Consider the following 14842-nt stretch of genomic DNA (forward strand, 5'->3'; position numbering starts at 1 on the left):
ATATATTCCACATGAATAACAAATATAAAGGTGTTTTTAATTTGTTTATTTTTTGCCTTTTTAGAGCTTGACAGTCCTGTCAGTAGTTTAATGTCTCCTTTTTTTGTTTCACATAAAAAAAGAAATTCATATGCAGGTTTGGAACAACATGAACGCAAGAAAATGACGATTTTCACTGACATGCGAACTTTCCTTTAAAAGACCCATGAAAACACAATGCAGTGCATAAACCAGGCGAAAGGAACGATTAGATGCATTTATATGTTGTTACTGGCGAGAAGACGAATTTGCAGACACCTTTCCAAATGACAGTGTGATATGCAACAGGCTATCAATTATCATCTAGCGGCTGCCAGCAGAAGCCATTAGCACAAATAATTATGGTAAAATATTAATTGAACAGAGCCGGATGGCACACGTCGCAGACACTTCGAGCACCGAACCCTGTTTGAGTCAGCCGATGACCCGAAAATCAAATCCTTTTTAATTACGTGTACGCGCACCCCGAGGCCAATCAGAAAGCCCAGACTCAGCAAACGCCCGCGAACCCGAGGGAACGAATAACTAGTGATTAAAACTAGCCGTAGGGCAACCGTCCTCTGGTTCCATTGCACTGCTGCTTAACCAGGTCTTTGTCCATATTTAGCAGTAAACATAACAGTAAAAACAGCAGCACTTCATGACATCGTCGTGTTTTTCTGTTAAATACCTTCACTTTAGTTCATTAGAAATCCGGGACATTTCTTTTTCTACTGCACAGCACAGAAAATGAGATGTGGACTGAACTCATCTGACATCATTCCAAGTATGCTGATGTAGTGTAGAGAAAGAAAGACACATGCACAGAGAGAAAGAGACGGAACCTATTCACAGCCGTTTGTTCAAATATCCAAGCCCCATGAAAAAAGAAGGTGTCACAAAGGAGAAAGGGCCGACTTTTCTTCCTCATTAACCTCAATTGGTTCGACGTCCTGCCTTTGTTGGCATGCAATGAACAGATAGGACTCCTAAAAGATCTACAAGCTGTGTGTGTGTGTGTGTGTGCTTATATAATCAAAATTAGAGTCTTCTATAAAGGTGAAGCTGTTGAATGCTATGAAACGGTTCTAGTTTCCAATAATTGGCACAGCAGTGATGTGTGAATTTGAGTTAAAGGACACCCACCAGTAGCTTCTCAGGGTTTAATAAGTCTGCGAAGTTCGTTACATAAGCACTCCAATTCACCTGGCAGTGCAGAACACTATTGATTTAGTTTGCTATCCATATTTCATCATGCTGAACTGGTAGTATTATCTTTTAGTCTTCAGTGGAATTCATTTTACCACATAACGTGAAGCAAAAACAACCAAAACTCCCACGAACGAAAGCAGGCTCTGCAGGGGACGTTAAGTTTTCTTATCTTAAAAAAAAAACATAAAGCTGGAAATGCTTTAAAATGAAGCCATTTTATATTTTTAGCGGAAAGACAAAAAATAAGGCAAAATGTTATTCTCATAATTATGAATGATTATAATTAAACACACTTATAAAATATTACATATCCTATTACACTGGCATTATGCCTGTGGAGAAATCTTAAAGTATATTAAATAATAATTATATATAATAATAATTAAATAATTAATAAAAAATATTAAATAAGAAATTTTAATTAAGTGATTTAAAAAAACATACATTAATATACATTAAAATTAGTATTATGTGTGTGTGTGTGTGTATTAGGGATGTGTATGTGAGATGTGTCTTAGTTGCTTTCAGGGGGTTAACTAGAATTAAATAGATGCAAAAAAAAAAAAAAAAACACCATGAAATCAAAATTTTTTTTTTTAAGTTTATTATCTAGTAGTTATTTCACTTTTTTTTCTGGAATTATATTTAACTGTATTTTTGATTACATAAATGTAGGCTTGATGAGCATAAAATACTTTAAAAACCATGAAAAAATAAATGTGTTTTTGCAAAAAAATAAATATATTCATTTTGTTCCTCTATAAATATTAACCAAAAATATTTATAGGGTTATATATAACCCAAAAAATTTAACTTTATGCCAAAAATATGGGAGTTTTGTTTTATTGTATTTTTTTCAGATGGGTTAACTAGAATTAAATTAATGCAAAAACAACAAAAACTCCAATGAAAGCAGGCACTGTATGAGAAGTGGGTCTTTTTTATCTTAAATAAAAACATGCAGCTGAAAACGCTTTAAAATGAAGCCAACAACTGGCTAACTTTATTAAACTTACAGTGGCATACACCTTCTAAAATTTCCAGCAATTGAGATGCTAGATTCCTGACGAATGTCCCAGAAATCCAGAACACAGTCTCAACATCAAACCTCCCGAGGAGCACCGAGAATGTTCACACAGAATAAAGAAGTAATGCTAGAAAGACACAGAGAGCCCTGAGGAAAGTGTTCTTTCTCAAAGGTTGCTCTTTTCTATGCTCAGGAGGATTTGAGATATGCTTCATTTAGGTATCAACTTCATCTCTGATGTTCCTAATGAACATTCCTTAGTAGAAAAAAATAGAAAAGACAAAACAACTTGCTGTACAGTATAATTAAAATGACTGCAATTAGCATAGTTTAGATTAATCCCAAATTATAATGAAAATGCAAATTCTAAATAATATCTATGTGCACTATGATAACTAGATACAATAATTTGATGATGACATACAATGTTAAACAGAATGTAGTAAACGATACATTCAGTTTCACATACTATTTACAAGAAAGCACTATGAGAAAACCAGTATAGAGTCTAGTGTGCAGTTCTGTACAGTCAAAAAGACAAAAAGCAGACAGTGGGAGAAGGATTGAGATAAGAATAGAAGGAATGAAAAAGAGGAAAAAACTGCCAGCTCATGCTGTTTTTGGGTTAGTGCATGCAGCACATGCAGCGCTGCATACATACAGTATGAGCACAGAGATGAGTGTGTGATTCTTAGAAACTTTTTAAGAGTGTAAATGCATAATTTTCCTTTTTTGAGGATGTTTGGCTCATTGTGTGTACATACTATGATTTTTATTCTTTCTAAAAAAAAATAAGTATTTTATATGGCTGCTTTTATTTCATAAAAAATACAGTAAAAACAGAAATGTTGTGAAACATTACAATTTAAAATAGTAATTTGAATGTATTTTAAAATGTAATTTATTCCCATGATTAAAGCTGAATTTTCAGCATCATTTCTCCTTCAGCCTTCAGTTCAGTGTCACATGATTCTTCAGAAATCATTCTAATATGCTGATTTGCTGCTCTTTTGTAGCAGTATAAAAGTCTTCACTGTCACTTCAGATCAATGTCATTTCCTAAAACATGTCAAATGTACTTATAGAAATTCTTAAATGTTGATTTGCTTCTCAAAAATTATTATTATTTTTATTATTCATACCAAAAACAGTTTTCTGATGCATATTATTTTTGCGGAAAACTTTTTATTTTTTATGTATTCTTTGACGAAAGTTCAAAAGAACAACATTTATTTGAAATGGAAATCTTTTTTGACATTATAAATGTATTTTCTGTCACCTATATATATATATATATATGTCCAAAAATGGACAGTTGAAGACTGGAAAAATTGTTGCCTGGTCTGATGAGTCTCGATGTCTGTTGAGACATTCAGATGGTAGAGTCAGAATTTTGCGTAAACAGAATGAGAACATGGATCCATCATGCCTTGTTACCACTGTGCAGGCTGCTGGTGGTGGTGTAATGGTGTGGGGATGATTTCATGGCACACTTTAGGCCCCTTAGTGCCAATTGGGCATTGTTTCTGACCATGTCCATCCCTTTATGAGCACCATGTACCCATCCTCTGATGGCTACTTCCAGCAGGATAATGCACCATGTCACAAAGCTCGAATCATTTCAAATTGGTTTCTTGAACATGACAATGAGTTCACTTTACTAAAATGGCCCCCACAGTCACCAGATCTCAACCCAATAGAGTATCTTTGGCATGTGGTGGAACGGGAGCTTCGTGCCCTGGATGTGCATCCCACAACTCTCCATCAACTGCAAGATCCTAACAATATGGGCCAACATTTCTAAAGAATGCTTTCAGCACCTTGTTGAATCAATGCCACGTAGAATTAAGGCAGTTCTGAAGGCGAAAGGGGGTCAAACACCGTATTAGTATGGTGTTCCTAATAATCCTTTAGGTGAGTGTATATGACATCGGGAGACTTGAAATATAGTTGTCTGGACTGCTTTTATGAGGCTTCAACTGTGTATTTTTGATCTTTTTCAAGATATGAATGTGAACTGTAGGAAAAGTCTCATATTTGGCATGATATCAGTGTAAGTAATAATGAGTGTTTCATTTGTGCATGAAATATTTCTTTAAAGAAGAAAAATCTGTGCAAGTTAGTTGGAATCAAACAGACAGCTTGTCAGTAAGAAGAGATGGTATAATGCAGCAGCAGAGACAGAAGTCATTATTCAGTTGAACTTTATTAACTCATGTTAGACTGACACATAATGACAGGAAATAAGAACCAAGACAAAGATGAGCTTCATTCAACAATGTGCTCATTCAAATGTATGAGTTCTATTCAAACACGAGTCAAGGTCTGAACAAGCAGATACAAGGACTTATGCATTATATGAATAAAGCAATAAGCCACAAGGAGCCATGCATTACTGTGATTTTACCACGGGAAAGGAAGAAGCTTTTATGAAACAGAGAAAGCTGCATTAGGATGTAAGATTTGGTTTGTTTTTTCTATGAGTAGGTCTATTTTGAGTCTATTTTGGGGTGTTTTTAAACACAACGTATAGCAGAGCATCTAAAACCTACTCAACTTTGCTAAAATTACCGTAATGCACTGCCTTTTATTGTTTATTACTTCATTATATTAATTTTAGCTATTTCAAAGTGCTTCACAGCCTACAAACATGCAGCAAGAGAGCCAGAAAAACAACCATCACTTGGCAAGCTAAATATGACAAATAACAGAATAAAATTATGATTTCAAATGATTTATATCTACAGCAAGCACACTCTCTCTGTGTTTTGTCCACAAACACAGAGCATTCTTGTTAGTGCTGCGTCACTACTTAATCAATAAAATCTTTTAAAATATCAACATTGCCAGTGTGTGCCACTGAGAAATGTAGTTAAAATAATAATGCTACTTTTTGTAGTGAAGTTATATACACTGCTGAGAGCCACAGTAATCACACACACACACACACACACACACACACACACACACTCTCTCTCGCTCTCTACTGCAGAGAAACATCTCAAATCTCCATTACTACATTACTAGTGCTAAATGACACGCTGGAGTTAGTAATGGAAGTCTGAGTGACTCTTTCAAATTAGCAACAATAGCTTCAGCTACAGCTACAAAAATTACAAAATAGTTTTAGGAACAAAAACTGAAAAAAAAAAAAAAAACGAATTGTCTAAAGATATGGCACCCTGGTATGAGCAGAATAATTGACAGTGGACCTTCGAATGATTAAAAAATAAACAGCTGCAGTCAATAGTCCGGAGCCAATTATTCCATACATGAAAGAGCAGTAATAACAAGCAATGTGATAAAATAAACTGTTGCATGACAATAATAATAATAATATATTTTATTATTATTAATAAAACTAATGATCAAAACAACAATGCAAACAAAAACTAAATTATTATTAATAATTATAACGATACAAAATAATTATATATAATTTATTATTATTATTAACAACAATACAAAAAACAACAACAATAATAATAGTTATTATTATTATGATTATTAATAAGCAACATTGTATTTATAATAATTAAACATGAATAATTATAGTGATTTATGTATTTAATTATTATGAGAAAATAATAATAATAATAATAATAACAATAATAATAATAATGAAAATAACCTCAATACAAACAAAAAATATTAATACAAAAATAATTATATGTATAATAAAAAATCAAATAAAAATTACTTTGTATGTATTACCATGTAATCGATTTATCTATTTTTGATAATAATAACTAATAATAACATGCATTATTATTATTATAATAAAAACAAAAAAAAACATTAATACACTATTATAACACTTATATTTATTATATTTAGAATAACTAAATATTTCATGCATAATTACAATATACGAATAATATATTAGTAATGTATTTATTAAGAAATAATAAATAAGGATAGAAAATAATAAAAATGAATAGATTAGATAGATAGATAGATAGATAGATAGATAGATAAATAGATAGATAGATAGATAGATAGATAGATAGATAGATAGATAGATAGATTAGTTAGATAGATAGATAGATAGATAGATAGATAGATCACCTGAGCAGTGAGGCTGAGAGCCGCTCCATTGGCCGTTCAGCTGGCAGGTGCGGGTGGATTCACCAATCAAAACTCGGTCTTCTAAACACCTGTAGTGAACTGTAGACCCGAAGGTGAATTTATCCCCCATCACAACCGCATGAGGAGGAGCTCCAGGGTGACCACAGTCCACCTCTGCAGGACAACACCATCAACCAGCAGTCAGTTTCTTTATCCAGCTATTTTCTTTTGCATTTCATTAAGCTTTAATATTTAAGACAACGTGGTAGCAATGCTAAGATTACAGTAGAATTAAAGGGATTGTTCTCCAAAAAATAAAAAAAAATTCTGTCATTAATTACTCCCTCATGTTGTTCCAAACCCATAAGACCTTTGGTCATCTTCTGAACACAAATGAAGATATTTTTGATGAAATCTGAGAGCTTTTTGCGATTTACAAGATGAAGATGAATTAAGCTCTTATGTTTGGAATGACATGAGGGTGAATAATTAATGACAGAATTTTTATTATTGGGAGAACTATCCCTTTTATTATTGTTGTCATAAAAATATTAATATAACATTATATTCAAATAATTCAAGTTTACATTACATGTTGTTAAAGCAGACAGATGAAATGTGGAATATTTTTGGAATACTTTCAACATTGATTTTTGGTGGAAATCCTGAAAAATACACAAACACGACTGAATGACAATAAAAGCTGACTCATTTCGACTTTGTAAATGATTGGTGTTTCCAAATCTGCTGAAATGTGCAGCTCTTCTGTGAAGGTCTGCAGGCACAGATTCTGTGTGGGTCTGGCTGTAACCCTCTCAGAGGATGTCATGAAAAACAAGTGCTGCGTGGGAGAATTTTAGCAAAGGACCTCGTACAATGCAACATTTGCAAGGTTACAAAGAATGCATCTCTAAACTATCCCCCTTTAAAGAACTGCTTTTGAATAACTTCGCCTGCAACAACAAGACAATTACTGGACTCGCCACATATCTTCACATATATTAATATATTTTATATGTACTTAACATATAATGTTCATTTTAATTTTATACATATAAATACAAAAGTGTGTGTGTATGTATATATATATATATATATATATTCTCTATGAAATATTACTGTAAAATAATTAATGTTAATTTAAATATAAATGTATTATGAATTCTATGTAAAATAAATAATATAATTAAATGTAAATAAATAAACTAATAATGAATTTACACACACACACACACACACACACACACACATATATGTATATATATACAAAAAATATATACATTTCAAAATATAAAGATTTTTTTGTTTATATGCAGGTATTTTCCAATACATGGAATTTTTATATATATCTTAATATATTTTATATAAACTTATTAATATAATTTATATTAATATAAATTTGTATAAATATTAATGATATTTTGTTAAATATGTTATCTTATTATATATATACTTAAATATAAATATTAATGTCAAATAATGGAGCTTAACAGACATGGTCCTTGTACTGTATATAAAAGAGCACATGGGGTTGAATAGTGTAAATAATGACAATTACAATTTCAGAGTGATGTTTTATTTGTCTAATTGTTAAGAAAAGACCAGCGGTAGTTGATTTGTGTAGTGTGTAGTCGTGCACATCCCAGCAACATTAATTCATCTCTTGTGAACTGCTGAAGAAACACACATAAGCTTTTCAATTCGATTTAGCTAAGCTTCTTTTCAGGCCTGTTTTTGATGTTTGCTTTCCTTTGAATTGGAAATGCACCTGAATAAAACCGAGGGGGTTAAAAAATTTCATAATATTCATCAGGTTGATGGGAGAAAAGAGGATGCTTATTAAAATTCCCAGTTAAAGAGCAGCAAGTAGCCTCTGTCAGCTAAGCAAAGTGCAGAATTACCTTGTGTACACTTGAGAGAAAAACAAGACTAATAGAAAGCTAGCAGGATTGGTTTCTTTCCTTGTAAGTAGCTTGGTGGAAACGGACAAGAAACAGTCAAATTCAGGTTTGAAGCAATTACAGGGACAGAGATGGAAAGCGAGAGCAGGAGGCAATTACTATCTCACAGGCAAATGAACACGTCTCTCTAATGAATGTGAGCTCCGAGCCTCCACACCGCTCGCTCTAGACCTTAATACTCCTCGCTCTGGCAAAGGTGTGTTAAATTCACCTCTGTCCACCGCAGAGACCCAATGTGTCTGTGCTGGAAAACTTTGAAGGCTTTTATACAGACAGCGAAGACTTCATCATAAGAACTCTTTGAACCGAACGCTGCACTTGATTGCATGTCGGCTAACCTGTGACATTTTCCTGTAGCCTCTCAGACAGAAAGAGTTCAAAGACTGTCAATGATAAAGAGCCAAAATAATGAGAAATAAAGTGTTGGGAGAGAACCCACACAGACGTACCCAGGCATTCTGGTAATGGCTTGTCCCAGTAACCCACGGGCTGGCAGGTTAGGACTGATGACCCGAAGAGGTTATAGCCGGGATTGCAGTCATAGGACACCACGGTCCCGAAAGTAAAGTTCCCGTACTCAATTTTGCTCTTCCTGATTGAGTTGGCTGGTATACCAGGATCTGTGCAGTTGACAACTGAAGGAAGCAAACAGATGCCATAAAAGCAAGAAGAAGAAAAAAAGCATTTAATTGAATAATGAACAGGGTTGCAATTGTCAAATTTGAAATAAAATACAAAATACACAATTATAATCTAAACATTGATGGAGATGTATCTGATTATATTTTGTTTTACATATATATATATATATGTATATGTATATATATATATATATATATATAAACAAAATTAAAATCAAATAAAAAATACAATTCTTAATTTTACAATTATGTTATAGTGTTTGTTCAAAATGTCATGAGGGTGCTGGAGGAAACACACACACACACACACACACACACACACACACACGTATATCAGAATAGATCTCTATGAAGGATAACCTGGATGATTTTTCACATTTGAAGAGGTTTTAGCAATTGGCAGGAACCTTGAAAAACACTTTGTGAGTCTGAAAGCTTTCACTGTTTTTCTGAAACCTGTATAAACTTTTGAAAACATTACACTGTATGTCATTCTTTGAGTGTTTGTGGAGAATTTACGACATGAAGTATAAACATTTCATAAATAAACTTTTTTTTTCTTTTTTTGGGCTTTCACATATTCTCTACCAAGTCAAGAAACTGCCATTTTTGTATGCTGCTGTCTTTGGTGTCACAAGCTGCCACGGAAAGGACACAACACTGTCTATGGAGTCACAGCACATGAATTATTACACAAATGTGTTTCGAGAGGAAGTTTTTTAGTGAATAACCACTCACATTTCAGTTGTTTCTTCACACAAAGCCTCCAAAAAATCTATTTAAATACTAAACATATTAAAGGTTTAAAATACTTTTATGATTATGTTACAGTGTTTAAAATATCATGAGGATGCTGCAAGGTGGTTAAAACAGTTACATTGTACATGTTAAATCAAGACTTTAACTTATGTAGTAATTTTAATGCTAACCTAAAATTAAATCCAAATTTAAAAAGATATTAAAAAAAAAAAAGTGTACACTGTTAGTCAGCTACTATATCACTGAAGCTGCATTAAAAAGAAGTAAAAAATACAGTTTCTTCAACCTTATGGTGAGATAAAACCACTTATTTGTTCATAATCATTGGTCAAAACCAAATTCCAGTCATGTAATCAAGCCAACATCACTGTTGATCACTTCATCTGGTCTGTTGTCAGAATCAAGCACTACAGACGATCCTCTGAGACACTCATAATCATGGCGCTGACAAAGCAGAGATTAGATTCAAAACATACATCTTATCGTCTGATTTGCCGGGCTAATCTGTTGCTATTCAGACCATGACTGAATGAGATACTGTTGGCCGAAAAGAGGGCCAGAGGGCTCTCCGAGCTGAAATTGGTCATTCCTTTTTTAACTGCGGCAGCCTGACAGTCATTTGCATCAGCGCCACAGTGCTTACATTTCACTATAATGAGAAAAGAAGTCATTTGGTCCAAACCTCGGCATGTGGGCGGCTGCTGGCTCCATTGGCGGTCTGCCTGGCACTGCGCTTGAGATGGGCCTTCCAGAATGTAGCCGTTATTACAGAAGAAGGTCACCACATCGTTCAGGTTGAAGCCGTCACCAACAGTGCGGCCGTAGATAGGGCTGCCTGGATGACCACAGCTAATGGCTGAAACGCAAAGGAGAAAATTACTGTTATAAGTCAAGTAACAAGTTTGAATACACCAACTTACTCTGTAATATTACTACACTGAATTTCTACAGTTTTCACTTAGAAATAGCTGGTAAGTTTCACAAACAACTGAAAAGAAATGCCAAGTATCACACTGAATTTAAGTAGAAAAACTGAATTAGTATTTTTTTGTAACACACACTCCAATAACTCACTTTTAGTGTATTTTAATGCATTTATGTTTAAAAACATCTTTAAATCCAGCCATCATATGAACAATTAGTCATACTGATTTATTTTCACAAAGCTGAAGTACTTAAAACTTTCTTAATTTCAAGAAATCACTGAAAGCAGTAAACGAATCAATAAAATTATTCAGTGAGCTTATTCTATCAAAGATTGGTCGTACTGATGTAAACCAGTCATGCAGTGAATTTGTGTGTTAAATTGATTCACTGAGAAGAGCTGGCTGATAAGAATCATTTGTTTGTGGACTGGGCTGCAATGTTTATCCTGCATACAGTACTTTTGATTCATTAAAAAGAGTCATAAGAGTCGTTTGTTTATAAACTGGAGTATATAGAAGTGCTGTAAGTCTTAAATCTTTCTAAAAAGAACCATTCAAAAGAGTAATTTGTTTGTGAATTGGACTGCACTGCTTGAAACATCTGAAACATTTAAAAATTGTAGCTATGGAAGAAATTCATATGAAAAATAACTCTGTATATTTGTGTTCTAATTTCAAACATTTTCTAGGTCAAAAGTATTTTATGACGAGAATTCAGTCATGTGTCCTTACTTTTGTCTATAGGCATATTTCCATCAATTTGAAGAATTTGAATTTTCAATGCTTGACAAGAAAATTTTCAATGCAGCTTGTATGAAAACATTTACCTAAGCAGCTTTGGATTCCGGCAATCATAAATAAAACAAAGCGAACATCCAAATCACCCACACAAATCAGGTGGAGTTGGTGTTGCCCTTCATCAGATGTTTCATTGGTAACATCAGGGTTTGTGTTTGATGCCTGTCATGGGCTGAATAGGGGGTTTGCCTGCATTACCTATCAAACTAATCCTCATGGATTCAAACCAAACTTCCCCTGATGCGTATCACTCATGTACTGTGGAGAGAACTCACACATACAGGACGGGAGCAGACCAGACCAGTTGTGATCCTGTTGGCAGATGCGCACAGAGGAACCGATGAGCCGGAAACCTGGATTGCACTGGTAAACTACCGTGTCCCTGTAGCCAAAGTTTTCACCGATCACTTGACCGTTCACAATCCTTTCCGGAGAGCCGCAGTGGCCAGCTGGGGGAAAACATTGAGAACATATATAATATATACAACATATATAATGACAATTTGAAACGTTATTTGAGCAGCAAATCAGCATATTAGAGTGATTTCTTAAGTAACATGTAAAACTGTAGAAAATTCAGCTTTGATCACAGGAATAAATTACATTTTTCGATACATTAAAATACAAATAGATCTATCTATCTATCACATACAAAACATTACAATTATTACAAATCATTTTAAATGAGCTTGTCTCTTTCTTTCTATTAATAAATGTTGACAAATGTAACACTGCTGTTGGATACCTGAAATACCTCAAGCACTGTGTTTACTTAGTTTCTAGCTTTGGTCTATTCTTTTCATTTGTTTTATTGCTTTGTTTCTCAGTTTTTATCACCGACTATTTTTTTAATTCATTATTTGATAATTTTTTTTTTTTCGAGGGTAATAAATGCAACAAATGCAGCCCTAAAGATTAACTTATGGATAATCAGGAGTTAAGTGGAATCCGATTCACAACCATAATCTTTATATTTACAGGATTCAGGATGATGTCTTACTTGGGGAAATCACATTGTGTGGTGTGGTGAATAGAGATATTCATAATCCACCCACAGACAATAAGTGTTCAATCCCCACAACAGATACTGCAATATCCACGCATGCAAGGATCAACATAATGGATCTGAAGACACTTTTGGTGGACAAAGTAACGCACGACACTGTTTTACTCAGAGATGATGTGATGAAAGACAAAGACTGATGGCAAATGGAGAGCTGTCAGGTTTTTTTTTCTCTCAGATGTGATTGATGACAGAACTCAGCAGAGGCCGGCACACTTCAGAGCACCGAGTCTGCTGAACTACTGAAGAAATCATTTCGTGCTCTCACTTCATTTTCTACTGCACAGGTTGGACAAGAAATGATTTTCTTACACAAAGACACTTGTGCAATCTGTGCAAACACAACAGAGAAACCTTCCACAAGGACCTCCTAGTATACTGCCTACATAGACAGCTGCCTTTTAAGGTTGCATCCTAAATGAAAAGGAACATCATATGTGACTGAACATTCTACACTGGAAGCAACTTATAGAATTTGTTGAACAGCATCAACAACAGCATGTTGTTGAGGTAACCCAGAAAAACTCTAATAAGTACAAAAATACACACATAGAGTAAAACTGTACATATTTCATCAAATGTAATTATATGTGAACATTTTCTGTAGAAACAGCAGATCACTGCATTAGCAATGTCAAGGTTACGGTTTCATTGCTAGGAAATGCATGAAACTGAGATGCATAGTCTGAATATAGATTGTAGTATGTTTTTGGTATTTAATAAATGACACTTGTAATAAATAATAAATTATATTTATGTTAATTTACCTCACATTGTCCACTACCTTGTCTTCATCAAGGATGCGGTCTTAGAAAATAGTTTTTTTTTTTTTTAAGCTCTTTAAAAATGTGTTTAATTTTTAAAGAAAAAGACTTATAAATAACCACAGTTGTCAGAAGAAAAAATAAAATAATTTATACTGTATATACACATTTTATGTAACTTGTAAAATAATTATGGTGTAAATGTATAGTGTTTGCAATCCAAACTATGAATTACTGAATAAATTACAGTGCAAAATAGTAAATTAAAACACAGATTTTGGTAGTTCAGATTGGTGTATTAACGTTATATTATTTAATAAAATGTATAGTTTTAAGCTGTAAAAATATGCAATCACCAAACTTCCATTCTGCATCACCTGACACATTTTCACATTTTTAGGCTGAATTTCTGGCAACCACAGCTGTTGTTTTACACAGGAACTAAAAAGATGTATAGCTTGAATTGAATGTACTGTACGTCTCTTTGGATACAAGCATGTGCCAAAAGCATAAAACGCATGTAAATTTAATGATACTTTTTGAATAAAAGATACTTATTAATATTAAACGACAACTTTTTCATCATCTTGGATATTTTCCAACTGAGAAACACCATAGTGTATTATGGGAATGCGTCCTCCTTCAAGGTCAAAAAACAGTATTTAAGAAGGCATAATAATGACGCTTTTTGTACCCACATAGGAAGTTCACTAGGCTTTAGACTAGAGTTTTTATCTGTATGTAATGATACAAGTGCTACATACAGCATAAGCAAAACATTAAAACCACTGTTGCTATAGAAATCCTGACAAAATGTCACAGAACTCTTCATATGGCCTTTCAGCCCCCTGTCTCTATTAAAAGGTTACACCGATGGTAATGTGTGGTGATGTTTTGAAAGAGAGAAGGTTTCTGGTGTTACCGAGACAGCGCATCTCTGTCCCGCTCCAGAGACCTGACGCCAGACATTCCCTTACAGTCGAGCCCACCAGAATGTAGCCCAAGTTGCAGGTAAAAATAGCTGTTGCTCCGAAGGTCGTCTGCGTTCCGATTTTCTTTCCATTAGGAGGAGTGGGCAGCTCTCCACACGAAATGACTGCAGTAAAAGAAAATATAGAACAAAAATTAATCGACACACATGTTAAAGACATCATGTATGACTGATTTACACCCCCAATAATAATAATATATATATATATATATATATATATAAAGAAATACAGAACAAATTGAGGAAAATATCTAAAAAATATAATAAATATTTCTGAATTTATAAATCTTAATTAAACATTATCTGATTGTTCAAATAAAAAAGATATTGCCTCTTAAAAAGCTTTAACTTAACTAGCTAGTAAAAGCTCAGTAACCCCTTAAAAGTGTAGCAATACTAACTAAAGTAAAAAGCAAATCTATATTAATCACTTTTTACAGAAACATTAAATGCGACTGTTAAATTTAAGAAGATACTTTCTAACTTCTTCAGCTAACTATCTAGTAAAAGTTATTCTTTAATGGCTTGACTGTATTTACCAAGTTTATATATTCAAAACGAAGTTGAGGAATTGAGTACCAAGTTGCTAACTAACTAAAAGTAGAAGCAAGCTA

At 33.5% G+C, this 14842-nt stretch overlaps 1 protein-coding gene across 1 annotated transcript in view; it reads right to left on the reverse strand.

The window, feature by feature from the left end:
* The window catches only part of LOC132103410 (CUB and sushi domain-containing protein 3-like), a 173260-nt gene that overhangs the window by 40472 nt on the left and 117946 nt on the right, over window positions 1-14842 (reverse strand). Inside the window, exons 47-51 of the mRNA XM_059508491.1 lie at window positions 14160-14333; window positions 11686-11859; window positions 10369-10542; window positions 8736-8921; window positions 6326-6499 (exon numbers count right to left, since the gene is read on the reverse strand). Of these exons, the coding sequence (XP_059364474.1) occupies window positions 6326-6499; window positions 8736-8921; window positions 10369-10542; window positions 11686-11859; window positions 14160-14333 (882 nt within the window). The remainder of the gene's footprint in view (window positions 1-6325; window positions 6500-8735; window positions 8922-10368; window positions 10543-11685; window positions 11860-14159; window positions 14334-14842) is intronic.

The sequence above is a fragment of the Carassius carassius genome, chromosome 24 (assembly GCF_963082965.1).
Source record: "Carassius carassius chromosome 24, fCarCar2.1, whole genome shotgun sequence".
Classification (NCBI taxonomy): domain Eukaryota; kingdom Metazoa; phylum Chordata; class Actinopteri; order Cypriniformes; family Cyprinidae; genus Carassius; species Carassius carassius.